A 15131-nucleotide genomic window follows, 5' to 3' on the forward strand; every position below is an offset into this window, starting at 1 on the left:
AGGCCTGTTTTCTGTCCCTGTTAGTTACTGTATATAACTTCTATCCCCTCCCACAGGTTGACACCGGTGACGCAGACCTGTCTGATGAAAAGGTGTTAGATCACACTTACTCTGGGATGGAGGACGACACTTTCCAAGCGTCCATGATCGCTCTACATGGAAGCAGCTGCAGCGCAGACTTGGACTTTCTGCACTCATCTACACCCAAGGTAAATAACATTATTTTATTATATGCCAACAATTATTATCAGAACACAGCTTGAGTGATGTTTTTCATCATGAGAAAGCAACATGAACAGCCCTTGAATTCATAGAACATGGTCATAACTTCTGTTCATGAAAGCCAAAATGTCATATGATACGAGTATGACTTAATACGATAGGATACATTACAGTGCAACATGGTTCAATTCAATACAATATAGCAGTCAGTTCTATAACTGAATATGGTGCTTAATCCCAGATCTAAAGTTTGTTAAGGTCTTTGAATATGACTACGAATACGTTACAATATGAGACAATAAGATATCATACCATAGGGTACTAAACATGAATAATAATATAATAATAATAATAATCTTTATTTATAGAGCACTTCTCAAAAACTGTTACAAAGTGCTTTACAATGCCTCTAAGGACATGTGCAACATAAAGAGCATTTTAAAAGGCCATACAGTCAGTGCAAATGTCATAACCGTTAAAAGAACATGAAATCATAAAAAAATTAAATTAAAAACAAAATAGAACAAAATAAAAACAAATACAAACAAAATAAAAGCAGGGCCCTGTGTAAGACACCTTGATTAAGTACAATTACAACACATCATGATAGGATACAGCTGTTTTCACACATTCTCATGACTTGACTGTTCACACACGTGACCTCACTGCATGAAGTATTCCCTGTAGGACTGGAATGGCGTGTGGGGCGGAGGGGGGTTCATAAGGCTGATCATCATGACATCATCAAATAGACGCCGCTGTTGTCATGGTGTAATCTTGTACAATCTTATACTGGATATAAACCACTGATATTTTATTTATTTAATGTTACTCTTCCATATGTGCTTTTACTTTAAATTGCTGTGTTATGGTCAATGACAGCAATAAAGGTAATTAAAAAAAAATTGGCAGACATGACAGAGTCATAGGCTTTTACAACAGTATTCACCTTTACATCAATATTACAAGTGATTGAGCATTTCCACAGTATCAACAAATGAGTGGATAAGAACACACTGAATATCTTTAACGAAAGTTTCATATCAAAGTATTTGACAACCATTAAGGCCATATATTGCACCATATCCATATTGCACTTGTTTGGTATACTACTACACATTATGAATAAGATATTGGGACACATGACATTATTGCACAATCCCTACAGCCTCATAACAAATTGTTTACAGTTTGAAATTCTTGAATGAAAGATTGTTGTTTTTGTTTCTTCAGTAATAACATCACTCATTTTGTTATGCTAAGATCGCAGCTGCTTTTGTGACTCTAAGTGCCCACGAGTATCTCCCCAAATGCATATGACATTATAAGAAAAATAAACAAAACCAGCCAGGGGCACACAAACTGTATCCTGGGGGTATCTGTGCCTCCAGTTTTCCCAAAGGTCACAGCTGACCCTATTTGAAGGGCTGTTCTGAGAACTTTGGACTGTAATAAGGCCCCCAAGAGGGACAAACACAGGCCAAGACAACTTTAGCCATTTTATATTACTTGGGGGATTTCATAAAACCTGATTTCAAATGTTTGTATGAGGTCAGACAGCTCAGTCTTCTCGCCAAGATGAACAGTTTTCCCCCCTAAAGCCCCAGAGAGAAGCTGCTGATAAATCTCCGCTCTACTTCAGTGACAGTAAATGGTGGCTGGGCTTTTCAGACTCACTGACAGTATCTAAGGTGATATTTTTTTAAGGAATATGGATGTTTTGTTCCTGTCTGGTCCATAACTGTTTATGGGACAACAGTATAAAGGTCAGCAGGGAGTTAAAGATCAAATAAGCTCAGTGAGCCCACAAAGTCAGCCTCCAACGTCACTGTCGATGAAACACTGACAGCTTCTTTCTCTCATGATTGCATTGATGGATTGCCGGTTTGCTGCTTTGCTTTTTGGTTGTCTGGCTTTGAAGAGAGTTATTCATGTGCACATGCAGTAGTTTTCTCTCTTCAAGGCCAAAGAAAAGTACATTTCAGATATTTTTATAGCACCTCCTCTTATCCTTGTTCTGAAGAAGACTGCAAGCTAATATAACGATAATTAAGTACAAACAAGACCATTAATCTAAGATTAATTTTGAAACTTTGATATGATTCCGTTTGCTGAGAGCATGATAGTAGAAGCAAGATAGATATGATTTCACATCATGTGTGGTTACATTGTGGAGCCTTTTCACAGCCTGGTTCCCCCCACATTTATAACTCTAGGTTATTAAAATGAAACCTCCTAATTCTTATTTTTGCTCTGCTTCTTAAGTCTGAATTGAGCCACATTTAAATCTGCATATTTAACTTCTTCTTGAGATTTATTCCACTATTTCAGGCTCCCAAAGGGAAGTGTTTGATGAGAATTATCCCCCTCAGTCTGCTTCTACTAAACTCCTAAATGGAGTTATGGTAAAAAAAAAAACCTCCATTCTGTGCACGGCAAGCTTAAGATCCCCAGTAATTTCTGCTGTTCTCTATTGGCCACTGATGGCTTTTCTATGGCTCATTACTAGGAGGGCAGGACGGAGACTGAGCGAGATGAATTCCCCCTGTTGGGCAATTGTCTATCTAACAGAGTGGAACGTTCACTCAGCTGGCTGTGCTTTGTTTTACCCCAGCTGACAGCTCGCCTCGACTTGTTGGAGGAGCGTCCCTGCTTTGCAACAGCATCAGGCCTTCCAGACGACACTCAGGCGTTTACTGCGGAGACGCCGGCCTCTTTCACTCCTCAGAGTCTGAGTGGGTTTAACGCCATGCTGAGCAGTAATGACCAGTACCTGGCACCACACCTGGCCAAAGATGAAGCAGTGGAGAGCTCAAACTCATACAGCACGTTTGGTGATGTCTCAGAGGAGCCTGCTGAGCCTCTTTCATACCAGAAGGAGTCGCCCATGTCTTTTGAAGATATAAAGATTTTAATCAAGGTAAAATAAAGTACTTGAAAGCAGTAGGTTTGGAGGATCTAATAGGTTGCCAGATTTATTGGCCGAGTAATTCAGCATTCAAATTGCACTATAGCATCTGTTGCATCTCATCAATTAAATCATTTTTAATGATATAAAGATGCATTGTTTATTGTTTAAAGAAAACAACTTAGCGGACAACAAAATATTAATAATTTGTACAATAGGATAAAACATGGGGCCTACTTGCCTGCTATATTTAAATTGATGCTACGTGACAGATATATGCATCAGTTACTGCAATCAATGAAGCCAATTTATGCCTCTAGACTGATATCTGTTGACAGGGCCGATACCGGCGAACACCAATACTCAGCATATTTTTTGGCACATCCATGGCACTTCTGCTTTCAAAACAAGGTGTTTTGTTGGGCTGTCTAAGTCTAAGTACTGAAGAATTGCTTCTTACTGAGTAAGTGATTGTAAAGCAGCTAAAGAGGCTTTTGCAGTAGTTATTTAGGAAAAAATGATACATGTCTGAAGGTTCAATTGACGATCATTTTGTAACTTTGCGTAACTGAATTTGGGCTAACTCAAAGATATTAAAACAAAAGCCTGATAAACTTCAACAATGCTCGTTCATTTTTTCAATTGATGCTCAATTTGAGTCCTGGAACAGGTTATGGGATTATTCACCACAAAAATAAAGACAACAATTAATTACAACTTTTGTTTAAATACAATTTTTGAGTTAATTGATATTTTATCATCAGTATGTCTATTTGCCCTAATTCCCGCAGTCTATGAATCCCTAGGTTTGAACAACTTGACATGTAAATAGTTTGTTGAAAAGATTGGCGATGGTCATTGTATGGGATGAATGATAGTTATTGATTGGCATGCAATGAGTTTCACATATTTGGTTTGTCAAAGTAAGTAAGTTAAAAGAACCACACAATAATCAACATTGATCTTTTTCAAACAGATTTTTTAAAGATAACTTCTGACCTCTCCTCAGTCACACACACGGCTCTTTTTTTAAATATATAAACAACTTTTCTAAGCTTGCTTGTTATGAAATTATTTCCCATTCACTATGTCTACCTTTTCAATAGAGACCCATGCTTTGTTCAGCAATTGCCCCTCTTTTTTCATTAATTCTGCTGAATAACTGTGTTGAATTACCATCCTCAAGGACGAGGACGTTGGCGTGAAAGAATCAACAGAAGACGGCGACAAGGAAGCTCTGACCTCAGGGAGCAACTTTGAAAGGACCATCACTGTTGTCAAAGGCAACTCCAGCCTTGGTTTGTATTAATTTCCACACATGCTTTTATTTGTGTTGATAATTTATTTCTCCTCTGCTCTTCCTCCTAAGAAGTGTAAATGAGGTTGTGGGACTGAAAGGCGTACTGGCCTTTACTTCTGTGTCATATTTGTTATGAATGCCAGATGGGAAGCGAAAAGATAGAAAAGATTTTTTGGCTGTTTTCCAGTCTGAAAGGGTAACTTCACTGCTGTACGCGGTATTTTGCATTTCAAAACCCACCAGGGAACTGCTACTGACTCGGTGAATACCAAGTTTTGCCTTCGAAAACAAATAGATGTTTTGAAGGCACTGTTTATAAACCCAAATCCCTTAATGAGAACCTTATTTTGCTATTTAGTAGTCTTTCAAGCTCTATATTCCCTGCTTGAGTCAATACTTATGAGTTTTGAATATCCAACTGGATACATTTATTTAACCAAAATCCACAACTAAGTAGAACATACTGATTTTTTTCAATAAACCCCTGCACACTAAGGCAGTTCAAAGTCTTGAAATGTTGCTTATGAATATATTGTGCCAGGCTCTTCAGTTATTCCATTGAGTGTGAATGGGAGGTCAAATGTGAGTGTTTCTTATAGTTTCTAGGTTAATACACTGGTACATAAGAGTCTCTTATTCCTTTTAAGTAGGGAAAATACTTCTGTAAATCATCTTTATATTAAACTCTCCTCACAGATTTGACATTAAAATTGTGAATCTGTACGAGGAGTTCTGTTTTTTCTGCTAAATTTTGTCGAACTGAAGCCTCAGTGTAACTTACTGTTAACAGTGAAACTGAGACTTGCCAGAAACAGATAAACACATGCTACATAGGCATTTATTTTGCAGACCTATCTGAAGGGAGGGATATCCTAATTATTATTTATTGGACTTAAAACAATGTAGTATACAGAAACAGAAGTCTCGGCTGGATATTTATTACTAACAGCTGAAGTGGCCAAAAAGAAATAAGAATCACTCCTCAGGGTTATGCTCTATATTCCTTTTCTAATTGAGTTGAAATGTCTCCTGCTGACTTTGCAGTTAGAAATCTGTACTCATGGAGTCATCAGCAATTCCTCTTGAAGGTCTAAACTATTTGTTCATTCAGATCAATATCAAAACTTCATGTGTCACATTTTAAATAATTTACCTCAAAGGGATGACGGTGAGCGCCATCAAAGATGGTCTGGGAATGCTGGTCCGCAGCATAATCCATGGTGGCTCCATCAGCCGCGATGGGCGTCTGGGTGTGGGCGATCTCATCCTGGCCATCAATGGAGAACCAACCGCCAACCTGACCAGTGCTCAGGCTCGAGCCCTGCTGAGACGACACTCCCTTATTGGACCAGACCTTGGGTAAGAGGCTGAATAGTGACATGATTAGACAGCAAAGGCCAAGTGCACGCCTCAATAAGATTTGAAAAGCAAATCCCAATTGTTTACAACTTCAACGATTTGGACATTAATGGATCAATGTTGACTTACACAATACAGGACAATATTGTTTATTTATTCTGACTCAAATCATGATTAACAGAAAATGAAAGAGTATTTAACCTCAACCATTGACTGTATATATGGACAATTGATCTCCACAGGGAAATGGAATACTTCTTGTGCTCATGTTTATTATGTTTCCTCTGGCCATTTCTCCTCCTCTTTTAAACCAGTGTACAGAGAACTACAGGAAATGTCAACAGAGCTGTCAATCATGATATCATACCTCTTTATTTAGTATCAAATTAATTAAGATTAATACTCAAGCTAGAATTAACTAGAATGTAGAAACTATGTTCGATGAAACTATTTGTAATGTATGTAGATTTAAAATCTGTTATCAAGGAGGAGGCGGACTCAAAATGCTTTGGTTTCACTTTTGGGGACCTGTCACATCGTCCATCTCGTTATACAGTCTATGGTCTGAATCTTTAGTCTGATTGTCTCTGATCTAATTACTCATCCGTCACTGTTTTCTGATGTACTCTTCCTCCTCGTGATGACGTTTCAAGCATACAAAACTGTTGATTAAGACTTGCACCATTTTGCATCAGTGATTTCAAACTCAAGGCAAATCTTAAAAGGCAGTCTATGCTGACCTTTACTTATTAAGCTGATTTAAATTATCTTTACCACAGAGAGCTGAGGTTGGTACTGAAACAGCACTGAGGTATTGATAGTGCAGTCTTTTGAAATATTTCTCTGCTATTGAAAAATGAATGGTACTGAATTACACTGTGTTTTTTAGGCAGGCTGCTGAGTATCTTTTGCAGTTACCAAATAACTAACCTCAATCAAATCAGATATTTATCTTTAAACATTCATTTCTTGTGCTTCAAACTTTAGAGATTATTTTTCAGTGTTTTCAAATTGCACCTTTCCCTACTCTCCTTGAAATCTTAACCAAAACCCAATCAAAGCAGGATTGTTTCACTCACCTGGTTGAGTCACGTGTTGCATTAAAGGAGTGATTATTCCTCCCATCCTGGTTGTGGTGTTTCTCAAGCTCTGCTTGCCGAACTTAACGTGGCAGTTGTGTTAGCTTCGGTGCATAAAAAGCCAACTCTTCACGTTCTAGATCTGCTTGTGCACCTGAGGAAGATCTGTGCCCATTTTATGTGTGAGTATGACTAACTTCCACGCTGGTGGCCTTTTTTATTTGTGTTTTGTTGCAAAGAAGCTGCCGTCTTGGTTTGCCTTCCTTTCGATCTCTCCATCTGCTTTCGGGCTTCACGGCAGTCCTTTAAGAGTTTATCTAGACACAAAGATTTTTTAAGACGTGTGTTTATTTTGCAAAGATTCAAAACAATGATGACAAACTAATATGAACATTCCTTAGACTTCATTGGACAAGACTTTTGACGTGATTAATCAACATTTGAATCATGCATTGTGTTTGTATTGATTTAACATTAAATTAAAATGCATCATTGTTCACATCTTAACACACCGTCACTATAGTATCTGGATGAATCTTGACTGACTGCATCACTTCTTGACTAAACATTGCTGGCTATGTTACATGTTTTCTATCATCCTTATGACTAACATCCTCACCGGTTACCAGCATGTTCTTTATTTCCTCCTGCACCATTTATAACTTGCTTTTGTAACTCATTGTTTTCATTTCAAACATTGCTTTTAAAGCTTCACCACATTCTCTCACAGCATGTCATGATGTTCCTGACAAACTCACCTCTCGATTTCATTACCTCCCTTAAGTTCATTTTCCTCTGTCTCCCTGCCATCACGTTTATCAAACCAAATCAAGCTGTCTGTTTTGCTCAGATGTGTTATTGTGCCTGACAAAAACAACGTCGCTCTGAAATGTTTGGAAATTGGACTTTAAGTGGGTGTCATTTCTGAAAGTGAATTAGTAACCTACTCCTCGAATAATGATCCATACACCCTTTAAATTTGCCACGCTGGAGGTGATTTGTTGAGATTTTAATGGAGGTAAACATCTCTTTCAAACAGTCAGATGTCGAATTAATTACCCCTTTTGGGTTTAGGACATGAAAATGCATGCAAGAAACAAATAGCACCGTTTGCTGAAGGTTTGTAAACAGGCAACTTTGAGGAGGAAAACTGCTTCATGTGAATAGGCAAGTTGAAAAGAGGCTCTTTTGTTTCATTTACTTACTTTCTTTCTTTTAAAATTCATTTGCACTTGAATGCACCTCTCCTTTTTTGGTAAATTACCCTGCAGTGAACAGTGGCTTAATTACCACAGAGGTGGGTACTGGCTGAAAACAAGAGAAGCCAAATTGTGCTTTTTAAAAGAAATGTTTGACTCATTTGTTTGCATGTGTATGTCTGCGCTTGTGTGTGTGTGTGTTTGTGTGGTGTCAGCATCACTTATGTTCCAGCAGAGTACCTGGAGGAATACACCGCTAGCCTACAGCAGCATACAGATGATGTCTTCTCTGAAACAGCTCCAGCTCCAGATCATGCTCCAGTCTCAGTTCCAGCTCCAAAGTATGTCCTGAGTTTGAAAAACTAAACACAGAAGTCATGTGTTCTTCCAGCTTTCTAGCAGTCTTCTTCTAACTAGCATTTCTTGGCCTGTTGCTACCCTTATTTATGCCTTACTGCCACCAGCTGGCACAAAGTGGTGTAGCATTGAACAAAGAAGACAGGAACTTGCTCATGTAGTGCTCATTACCTTTTTCAATCCTGTGAATCTACGTTTTTTAATCAGACTTTTTTCTCCATTATTTTTTATTTAGAGATACTTTAAACCTCCCTGAACGGGAAGATGGCGAGGGAGAGGAGAGCACAACTTATGGCAACTGGAACCAACCAAGAAAGTGAGTTTGTGAGCACACCTTTGACAGCGGTGGTTTTGAGAACACAAGAATGAAGCACAGAGGCAAAAAGAAATTCAGAAACTTCTGATTTCAGAGAGCAGATATTATTCTCTGTCAAGAATTTCTTAAAAAGTACATACATTTTTATTTATTTAACATTTTTATGTATTTCACATATTTTTTATTTATTTTATTATTTAACTATCAACTACATATACTTTTTTAATGTAAAAACTACTTTACGTTCACAACAGCATCTTTGCACTACTCACCACTGCTCTATTATCATATATTATTTTTTAGCTTGTACATATTAGTCTTGCATATTTGTTATTCTTTTGTGCTAATAGTTGATGGTATTATTATTATATTTATATATTTATTTTATACCTTATTCTTATGCCTTTGTAGTTTACCAAAGACAAATTGTGTTCAAGCATACCTGGCCAATAAAGCTGGTTCTGATTCTGATTTGGATTCTGAAATGAAACAACCTGACTCTTGTACCTTTCTCAGAGTGGAGCTCTTCCGTGAACCAGGCAAATCCCTGGGTATCAGTATCGTCGGTGGTCGCGGGATGGGCAGCCGCCTGAGCAACGGAGAGGTCATGAGGGGCATTTTTATCAAACACATCCTGGAGGACAGTCCTGCTGGACAGAACGGGACCCTGAAGACAGGAGACAGGATTGTAGAGGTAAAGGAACAGTTAATTTCTTAAATGATTTCAATTTTTTGTGTTAGATTTTCATCAATATCAATCCGTAACACTTAATCCAGAGTTAGTTTATCAAGGTGAAGAGAGCCAGTAAGCCTTGAGGAGATTTTGAAATCCCCAAACATAACAAACAAACTTGAGTCGAGTGGAAATTTTAGATTGTTTTTCCCTGCTCTGTCTATCAGGTGGATGGAGCTGACCTCAGAGATGCCAGTCATGAAGAGGCAGTGGAGGCCATACGCAGGGCAGGCAACCCTGTCTCCTTCTTGGTTCAGAGTATTGTCCACAGGTCTAGGGTAAGTCTGTATTTTTGCACCATTTCCTTGTAACTACCTCATAATGTTAAGGTCACAAATTCCTCATTCTGAAGCTTTATTTTAATGAAAGCTCTCAACCAGCCATTTAGGGCACTTTCAAAATTGAAATGAACAATATAAAACCCCCTGCGGTATCTGCTGTGCATTGAATTTTAAAGGAAGTCAGTTTGAAATATTTTGTCAGAGCAACAACAAACCCTGCATGGCATATTAAATATATTAGCAAGTTAAAACCTCACTCATTGAAAATCACCGTGTCCACAGTATCGTTTGTTGTTTGAAAGTGCCCTCAGGCTTTTAAAGCATGACTAAGTAGTTTCCTGCTGGGGCTGCATCTGGCTTTGTTCCAGCATCAGATCTCTCATAGTCGATCATTTTTTCATGCATCATGAAATATTCCCACATGCTTTCCTTAAACATTCTGGTTACTCATCTTTACGCCTTGTAGCAACTCATAATGTAATGAAGCAGAGGCAGAGGAGGGACACGAAGAGGGGCGAGAATTCATTATTGACTGAGAGGACTCACTGTGGTGACTCAATACTCATGCACGCACTTGTTAATGTATCAATATTGTGTCAGCTACATAAAGCAATTCTGAGAGAGCTGTTTAGCCATCAGTTTCTGCTATATGCCAAAGTTTGAACATCTAACAGCAACAGGCAAAATTAGAAACCCAACAGTTACAAACAGTAGAGTATTTAGCAGCTATTAGTGTAACTTGGCAGTCGGATAGTTCCCTTGGTGTTTGTAAAGATAAAAAAAGCTAGCATACTGGGAAATTTACTTGTTCCCTTTTATTGTATGTTAGCTAAATATGACGCTAATGTTCCAGCTAGCAAATAATTAGCATAAAGTCAGAAATCGGGTAAACAGCTATCCTAGCTCTGTCCAAATGAAGTTTAATCTACCTACCACTACCCACAAAAGTTCTCTAGAGTGCCACAGTAGAGTTCATGGAATTAATCATTGCTTGTTACCTCTTAAACAATGCTAAAGACTTCCTGAAAAAACCCTCTTCACTTCCATTTTATGCTAGCTTAATATGAAGTTAAGTTACATGGGTAAACAGTTAGCCTAGCTTCCGCCTACTATTACCACAACATCTTAGTATTATATATTAGGGTTGCAAAGGGGTGGGAAAATTTCCAGAAAGTTTCTGGTAAATTTCCATTGGAAGTTAAGCTGGGGAATTTTGGAAATATTCCAAATTGGAAATTATGGGAATTAACTGGGAATTGAGGGTAATTCAATGGAAAGGTATCAGACATCCATCCAAAATAATACAATTAAAACAGATTTGTTTGGAAGTACAACTTTATTTATAAGTGTTAAATATTTTATTAAACAATCAGTTCTTTCATTGAGGAACAAAAACATGAATGTTGAGTTAAATATTATTCATCCCCCCGACCCAACCCATTCAAAAATGAACAAAAATGCAATCCCAACAAAGTCCCATTCAAAATGTTAAATGAGAAGAGCCCCTCTCCCTAGCGTAGATATTCAACTGTACTTGCATGACATCTGGTTGTTTTAGTCAGGATTATGCTAAAATATATTTCCCCCAACTGTATTTAAGTTCCCTATTAAGAGCCAACCATCAATTTAGTGAATTCCTGGTTTATTCCCGTTAATTCCCATAAATTCCCATTAATTCCCATGGAAAGTTTCCAACTTTAAAAATTCCCGGAATTTTGCAACCCTATTAAACATATAAACATAATGTTTTGTTTTTAACCTTGAACAAACAGAGTCAAGCTAGCTGTTTCCTTCCAGTTTCAAGCTAAGCTAACGTTCGCAGCAGGTTAATAACTCCTGTACCCAAAAGTTGTATTTTAGCATTTGCTTCAGTTACATTATGAGTTGCCTCAAATCTTCACCTCTGTTCCTCTGCACTGCTTCCTCAGCCTGAGTCGGTATATAGCCCAGCTCCATCACCAGCTGTAAAGAAACACACTATCGCTTTCACGTGCATGCCAAACGCCCCATGTCAGGTAATTTGTCTCTCCCTCATTTCTATTGCATCAGCTATCCACCACGACTAATCTCTGTTATGTTATCTTTCCTGCCTTCCTCTTCCCTTTATGTCTCTCACACTGTTAGCTGGGTCTCTCTTCTTAACTGCATCCTTGACTTTGATACACACATAATGTGAATGGAAATAAAGACGGAGGAGAATTGGAGATGCCTTCTGGGAGAAAAAGAACTGCGGTTTTATTTTAATATCCTGACTTTTTTTTTCTGTTTTCCATAACAGAGTGATCGAACGGCACTAATGGCATGACCCACAATGATGTTTTTAATCTTAGGGGATGGCTAGGGGGGAAATCAGTCTTGATACTTGCAGTTTCAAGTATCACTTTTGTGCTGAAGGTGTGTTACTTTAAAATACACAACACACAGTTAGACTGGATTCTTTATACACTTTAATTCTGAGATATGGAAATTATGTTACTATTAAAGAAACTCTAAGTAAACAATGGAAAAGCAAATAGGAAATTATTCTCACTGTGTGGCTGAAGGGCTGTGAAATTATGAACAGCTGATAATATAGAGGGAAGACATCTTTTCAATCAACTCTGAAGTCACACAGATAGTTATGAAGCTCCACTGGAATTAACAACTACAGAGCGAAAAGTTTGAAACCATTATTTTGATTTGATGATATCTCTGAGTGCTTCAGGCAGGTCAGTAATGCAGTTTTCAAGAGCATCCACTGGGGGCCACCTAGAGAGTATAATAGCTGCTTCCCTTTAAGTTTCCAATCCTTCTCTCGTACATAGTGAATAATCTCCGGTTAGCCTGGAGGAATCTTTGAAACATTTTGTTAAAGCGTTTCAGAGAAAGAGGCTCCGCTCAGATTTTTTTCTGATGTGCAGGAAAACGGCTATCCTCCAGGAAGCCGCTCGCTTTAATGGCCTTTCATTTAAATAAAAGCTGAGGTGCCTGTGCCGCCGTCCTCCACACACTCACCCTTTCATTTTTCTTTTTTCTCCCAGGCGGCATCTGATTCAATTTTGTCCAAAAGTCTCAGCCATCGTATTAAATAAATATTTTTCATGTTGTCTTGTCGGCCTGTTGGTCCCTTTTGTGTGTTGCTTTTAGAAGCCGCCCCTGCCCTTCCTGAAGCTTAATAGCCACTGCAGGTCGAGCCTTCGCTGCACTAATCAAAACTACTTAGCTCCTGCCCTCCCTCAGGTTAGAAAGCTATCTTATGTCTGTGTCCGCCTGCTGCTTGTGTGTCCTCCGCTTTCACCTCTACCCCTTTGAGTGTTTAACGAAAGAAGAAAAAGAGAGACGCCTGGACATGTTTTTCTTTGAGTTTGTTTTTGTGGTTTCAGTCCATCCTTTAAACTTCCACAGACAGACATGAAAATCATCATCCTGAACTTTTTCTGTTTGCATTTTTGTAATCTATACTTTTTGACTTTATTTATTTACCACTTTCACGTCTCTATAGGCTTCTGCTGTAAGTGCATTTTATTTCCTTCCTGTCTCCAGCTTTGACAGACCAATTTCTCCCAATTATCCCTCAAACGCTGTCCCAAGCGGCTCACTGCCAATGTAAAGAAAACAACTTGATTTGACAATCGGCACTCAACACAAATAAAATCATGTGAGGAACTATATTCTGCTGTAAGTTTCCTCAGAGTGCCAAACTTACTGGCTAAAGCTCCATGATTGGGATGAATGTTAAAGCTTGGGGAGACATGTTATTCTGGATACGCTTTACCAATCAACACATTCATGTTTTGGCATTGTGTGTTCGACTGTGGCTTCATTTTTAACTCCAGCAGAAAAGAGCTGAAGAAAAGATTGATTTTTTGTTCTCCTTTGGTAGTTACATTTACAGACAGATGGTTTTTCATGATTACAGCATATGGCTGCATGAGGCTTGTTTCACTCTTTCTGAACACTTTAAACTTACCACAAACTTTTTTCATATTCATGGAGTATCCTTGTTTGCTTCACGGTGCAATACGACGCACTATATATTCACTGTTAATATCATGAATTTGCAATCCATTCATTTATATCTGTCTTATACAAAGCAGTCATCAAACGCAGACTCCAGTGAGGAGAGAGCAGCAGCTATGACGAGGGACAACAAGGACAAGGTTAGTAATTCCAATTATCGTCCAATGACAACCATTTTAACTGTTTTGCATTTTTTTCCAGCTTTAATGAAAAAGTTCTCAACAGCAAAAAAATACCAGAGATATGAGAATGTTTTATATGAGAGTCAGTAAAAAATTGGAGGATTTTTAAGTAGATGTGTTCTTGAATTTAAGATATGTTGCCACTGGTCAATAGGTGAAGGTGTGTGCCCAAAATGTCTTGTCTCATAAAGTTGTTGCCCTTTGTCTCTTCTCCGTAGGAGGCTGACAGTCACAGTAGACTTGTCCTCCGCCTCTCCCCAACTAACCCTTTCACTCCTACCCCGTTTAAGGTTTGTGGGTCTCTGTGTTGCGTTTCCACTTTCCCTTCCTGTGTATGCATGTACAGCTTTGTTTCAATACCGCAATACAGTTAGGGCTGTGCAAAACTATACATCAATCAGGTGAGCCACAGTTTTAAGATTAAAGGTTATTTATTAAAACTTAATGAATAATGAAACTTGACAGAAATCTTTGGCGTAAGGACTCTATGGGGATAATTTTGTGAGCGTAGGATGTGTGAATTTAGCAGCAGAAGAAATCCAGAGTCCAGACACTGGTGGTGCAGGTTGATGAATTCCAGGAATTAAAGACTTTGCGGAGACCAGGTGGAGATGAGGAGGTGGAGGAGTGCGCACCATCAATGCAAGAAGGAACTAGCTGGAGAGAGAGACACATTTAAAAAGACAGCTGACGATAAGGGCGTAGCACTGAGCTATTGGATGACAGCCGTCGCTGATTAACCAGTGACAGCTCCGGAGCATGCAGCTGGTATCGGATGAGCTATTGAACGAGGGAGAGGAGATGTCTTGTTAAGTTGCATGTGTGCCTTTTGCAGACCCTTGTGCCTGTTGCACAATGACTGTCTTTTATTTTGGGATATTCATGTTGTTGTGTTTCTGTGACGTTTCTGTGCCTCAGAGGCCAGGGTCTTTACAGATACACACACCACCACACACCTCTAGCTGGATTATGAGTGGCAATTGAGATGGAATATTTTCAGTCTATACCATAGACTGTTTAAAATATGGATGTAGTATCCGTGACGTCACCCATCGGTTTCTGAAGCGCTGTTGAGGCCAATCGTCGGCGGCAGCCATGTTGCTGCTGTCAAACGAATGTGATGTAAAGAGGCGGGCTTTGAGCTAATGTTGAGCTGTTGCCAACAGCTACAGTGTTCTTGCCTGTCAATCAAGTCA

At 38.7% G+C, this 15131-nt stretch overlaps 1 protein-coding gene across 6 annotated transcripts in view; it reads left to right on the forward strand.

Annotated features, from left to right (window-relative positions):
• The window catches only part of LOC117807150 (multiple PDZ domain protein), a 57729-nt gene that overhangs the window by 24561 nt on the left and 18037 nt on the right, over window positions 1–15131 (forward strand). For 3 of the 6 annotated variants that reach the window (XM_034676227.1, XM_034676229.1, XM_034676230.1), the window contains 10 exons: window positions 57–209; window positions 2837–3142; window positions 4317–4428; window positions 5591–5789; window positions 7009–7050; window positions 8283–8408; window positions 8660–8740; window positions 9257–9434; window positions 9641–9751; window positions 13831–13893. In XM_034676227.1, the coding sequence (XP_034532118.1) occupies window positions 57–209; window positions 2837–3142; window positions 4317–4428; window positions 5591–5789; window positions 7009–7050; window positions 8283–8408; window positions 8660–8740; window positions 9257–9434; window positions 9641–9751; window positions 13831–13893 (1371 nt within the window). Of the gene's footprint in view, window positions 1–56; window positions 210–2836; window positions 3143–4316; window positions 4429–5590; window positions 5790–7008; window positions 7051–8282; window positions 8409–8659; window positions 8741–9256; window positions 9435–9640; window positions 9752–11682; window positions 11770–12880; window positions 12974–13827; window positions 13894–14153; window positions 14226–15131 lie in introns of all 6 variants that reach the window. The other 3 variants (XM_034676226.1, XM_034676228.1, XM_034676231.1) reach the window with 3 other exon arrangements.

This window comes from Notolabrus celidotus, chromosome 23, assembly GCF_009762535.1.
Source record: "Notolabrus celidotus isolate fNotCel1 chromosome 23, fNotCel1.pri, whole genome shotgun sequence".
NCBI lineage: Eukaryota > Metazoa > Chordata > Actinopteri > Labriformes > Labridae > Notolabrus > Notolabrus celidotus.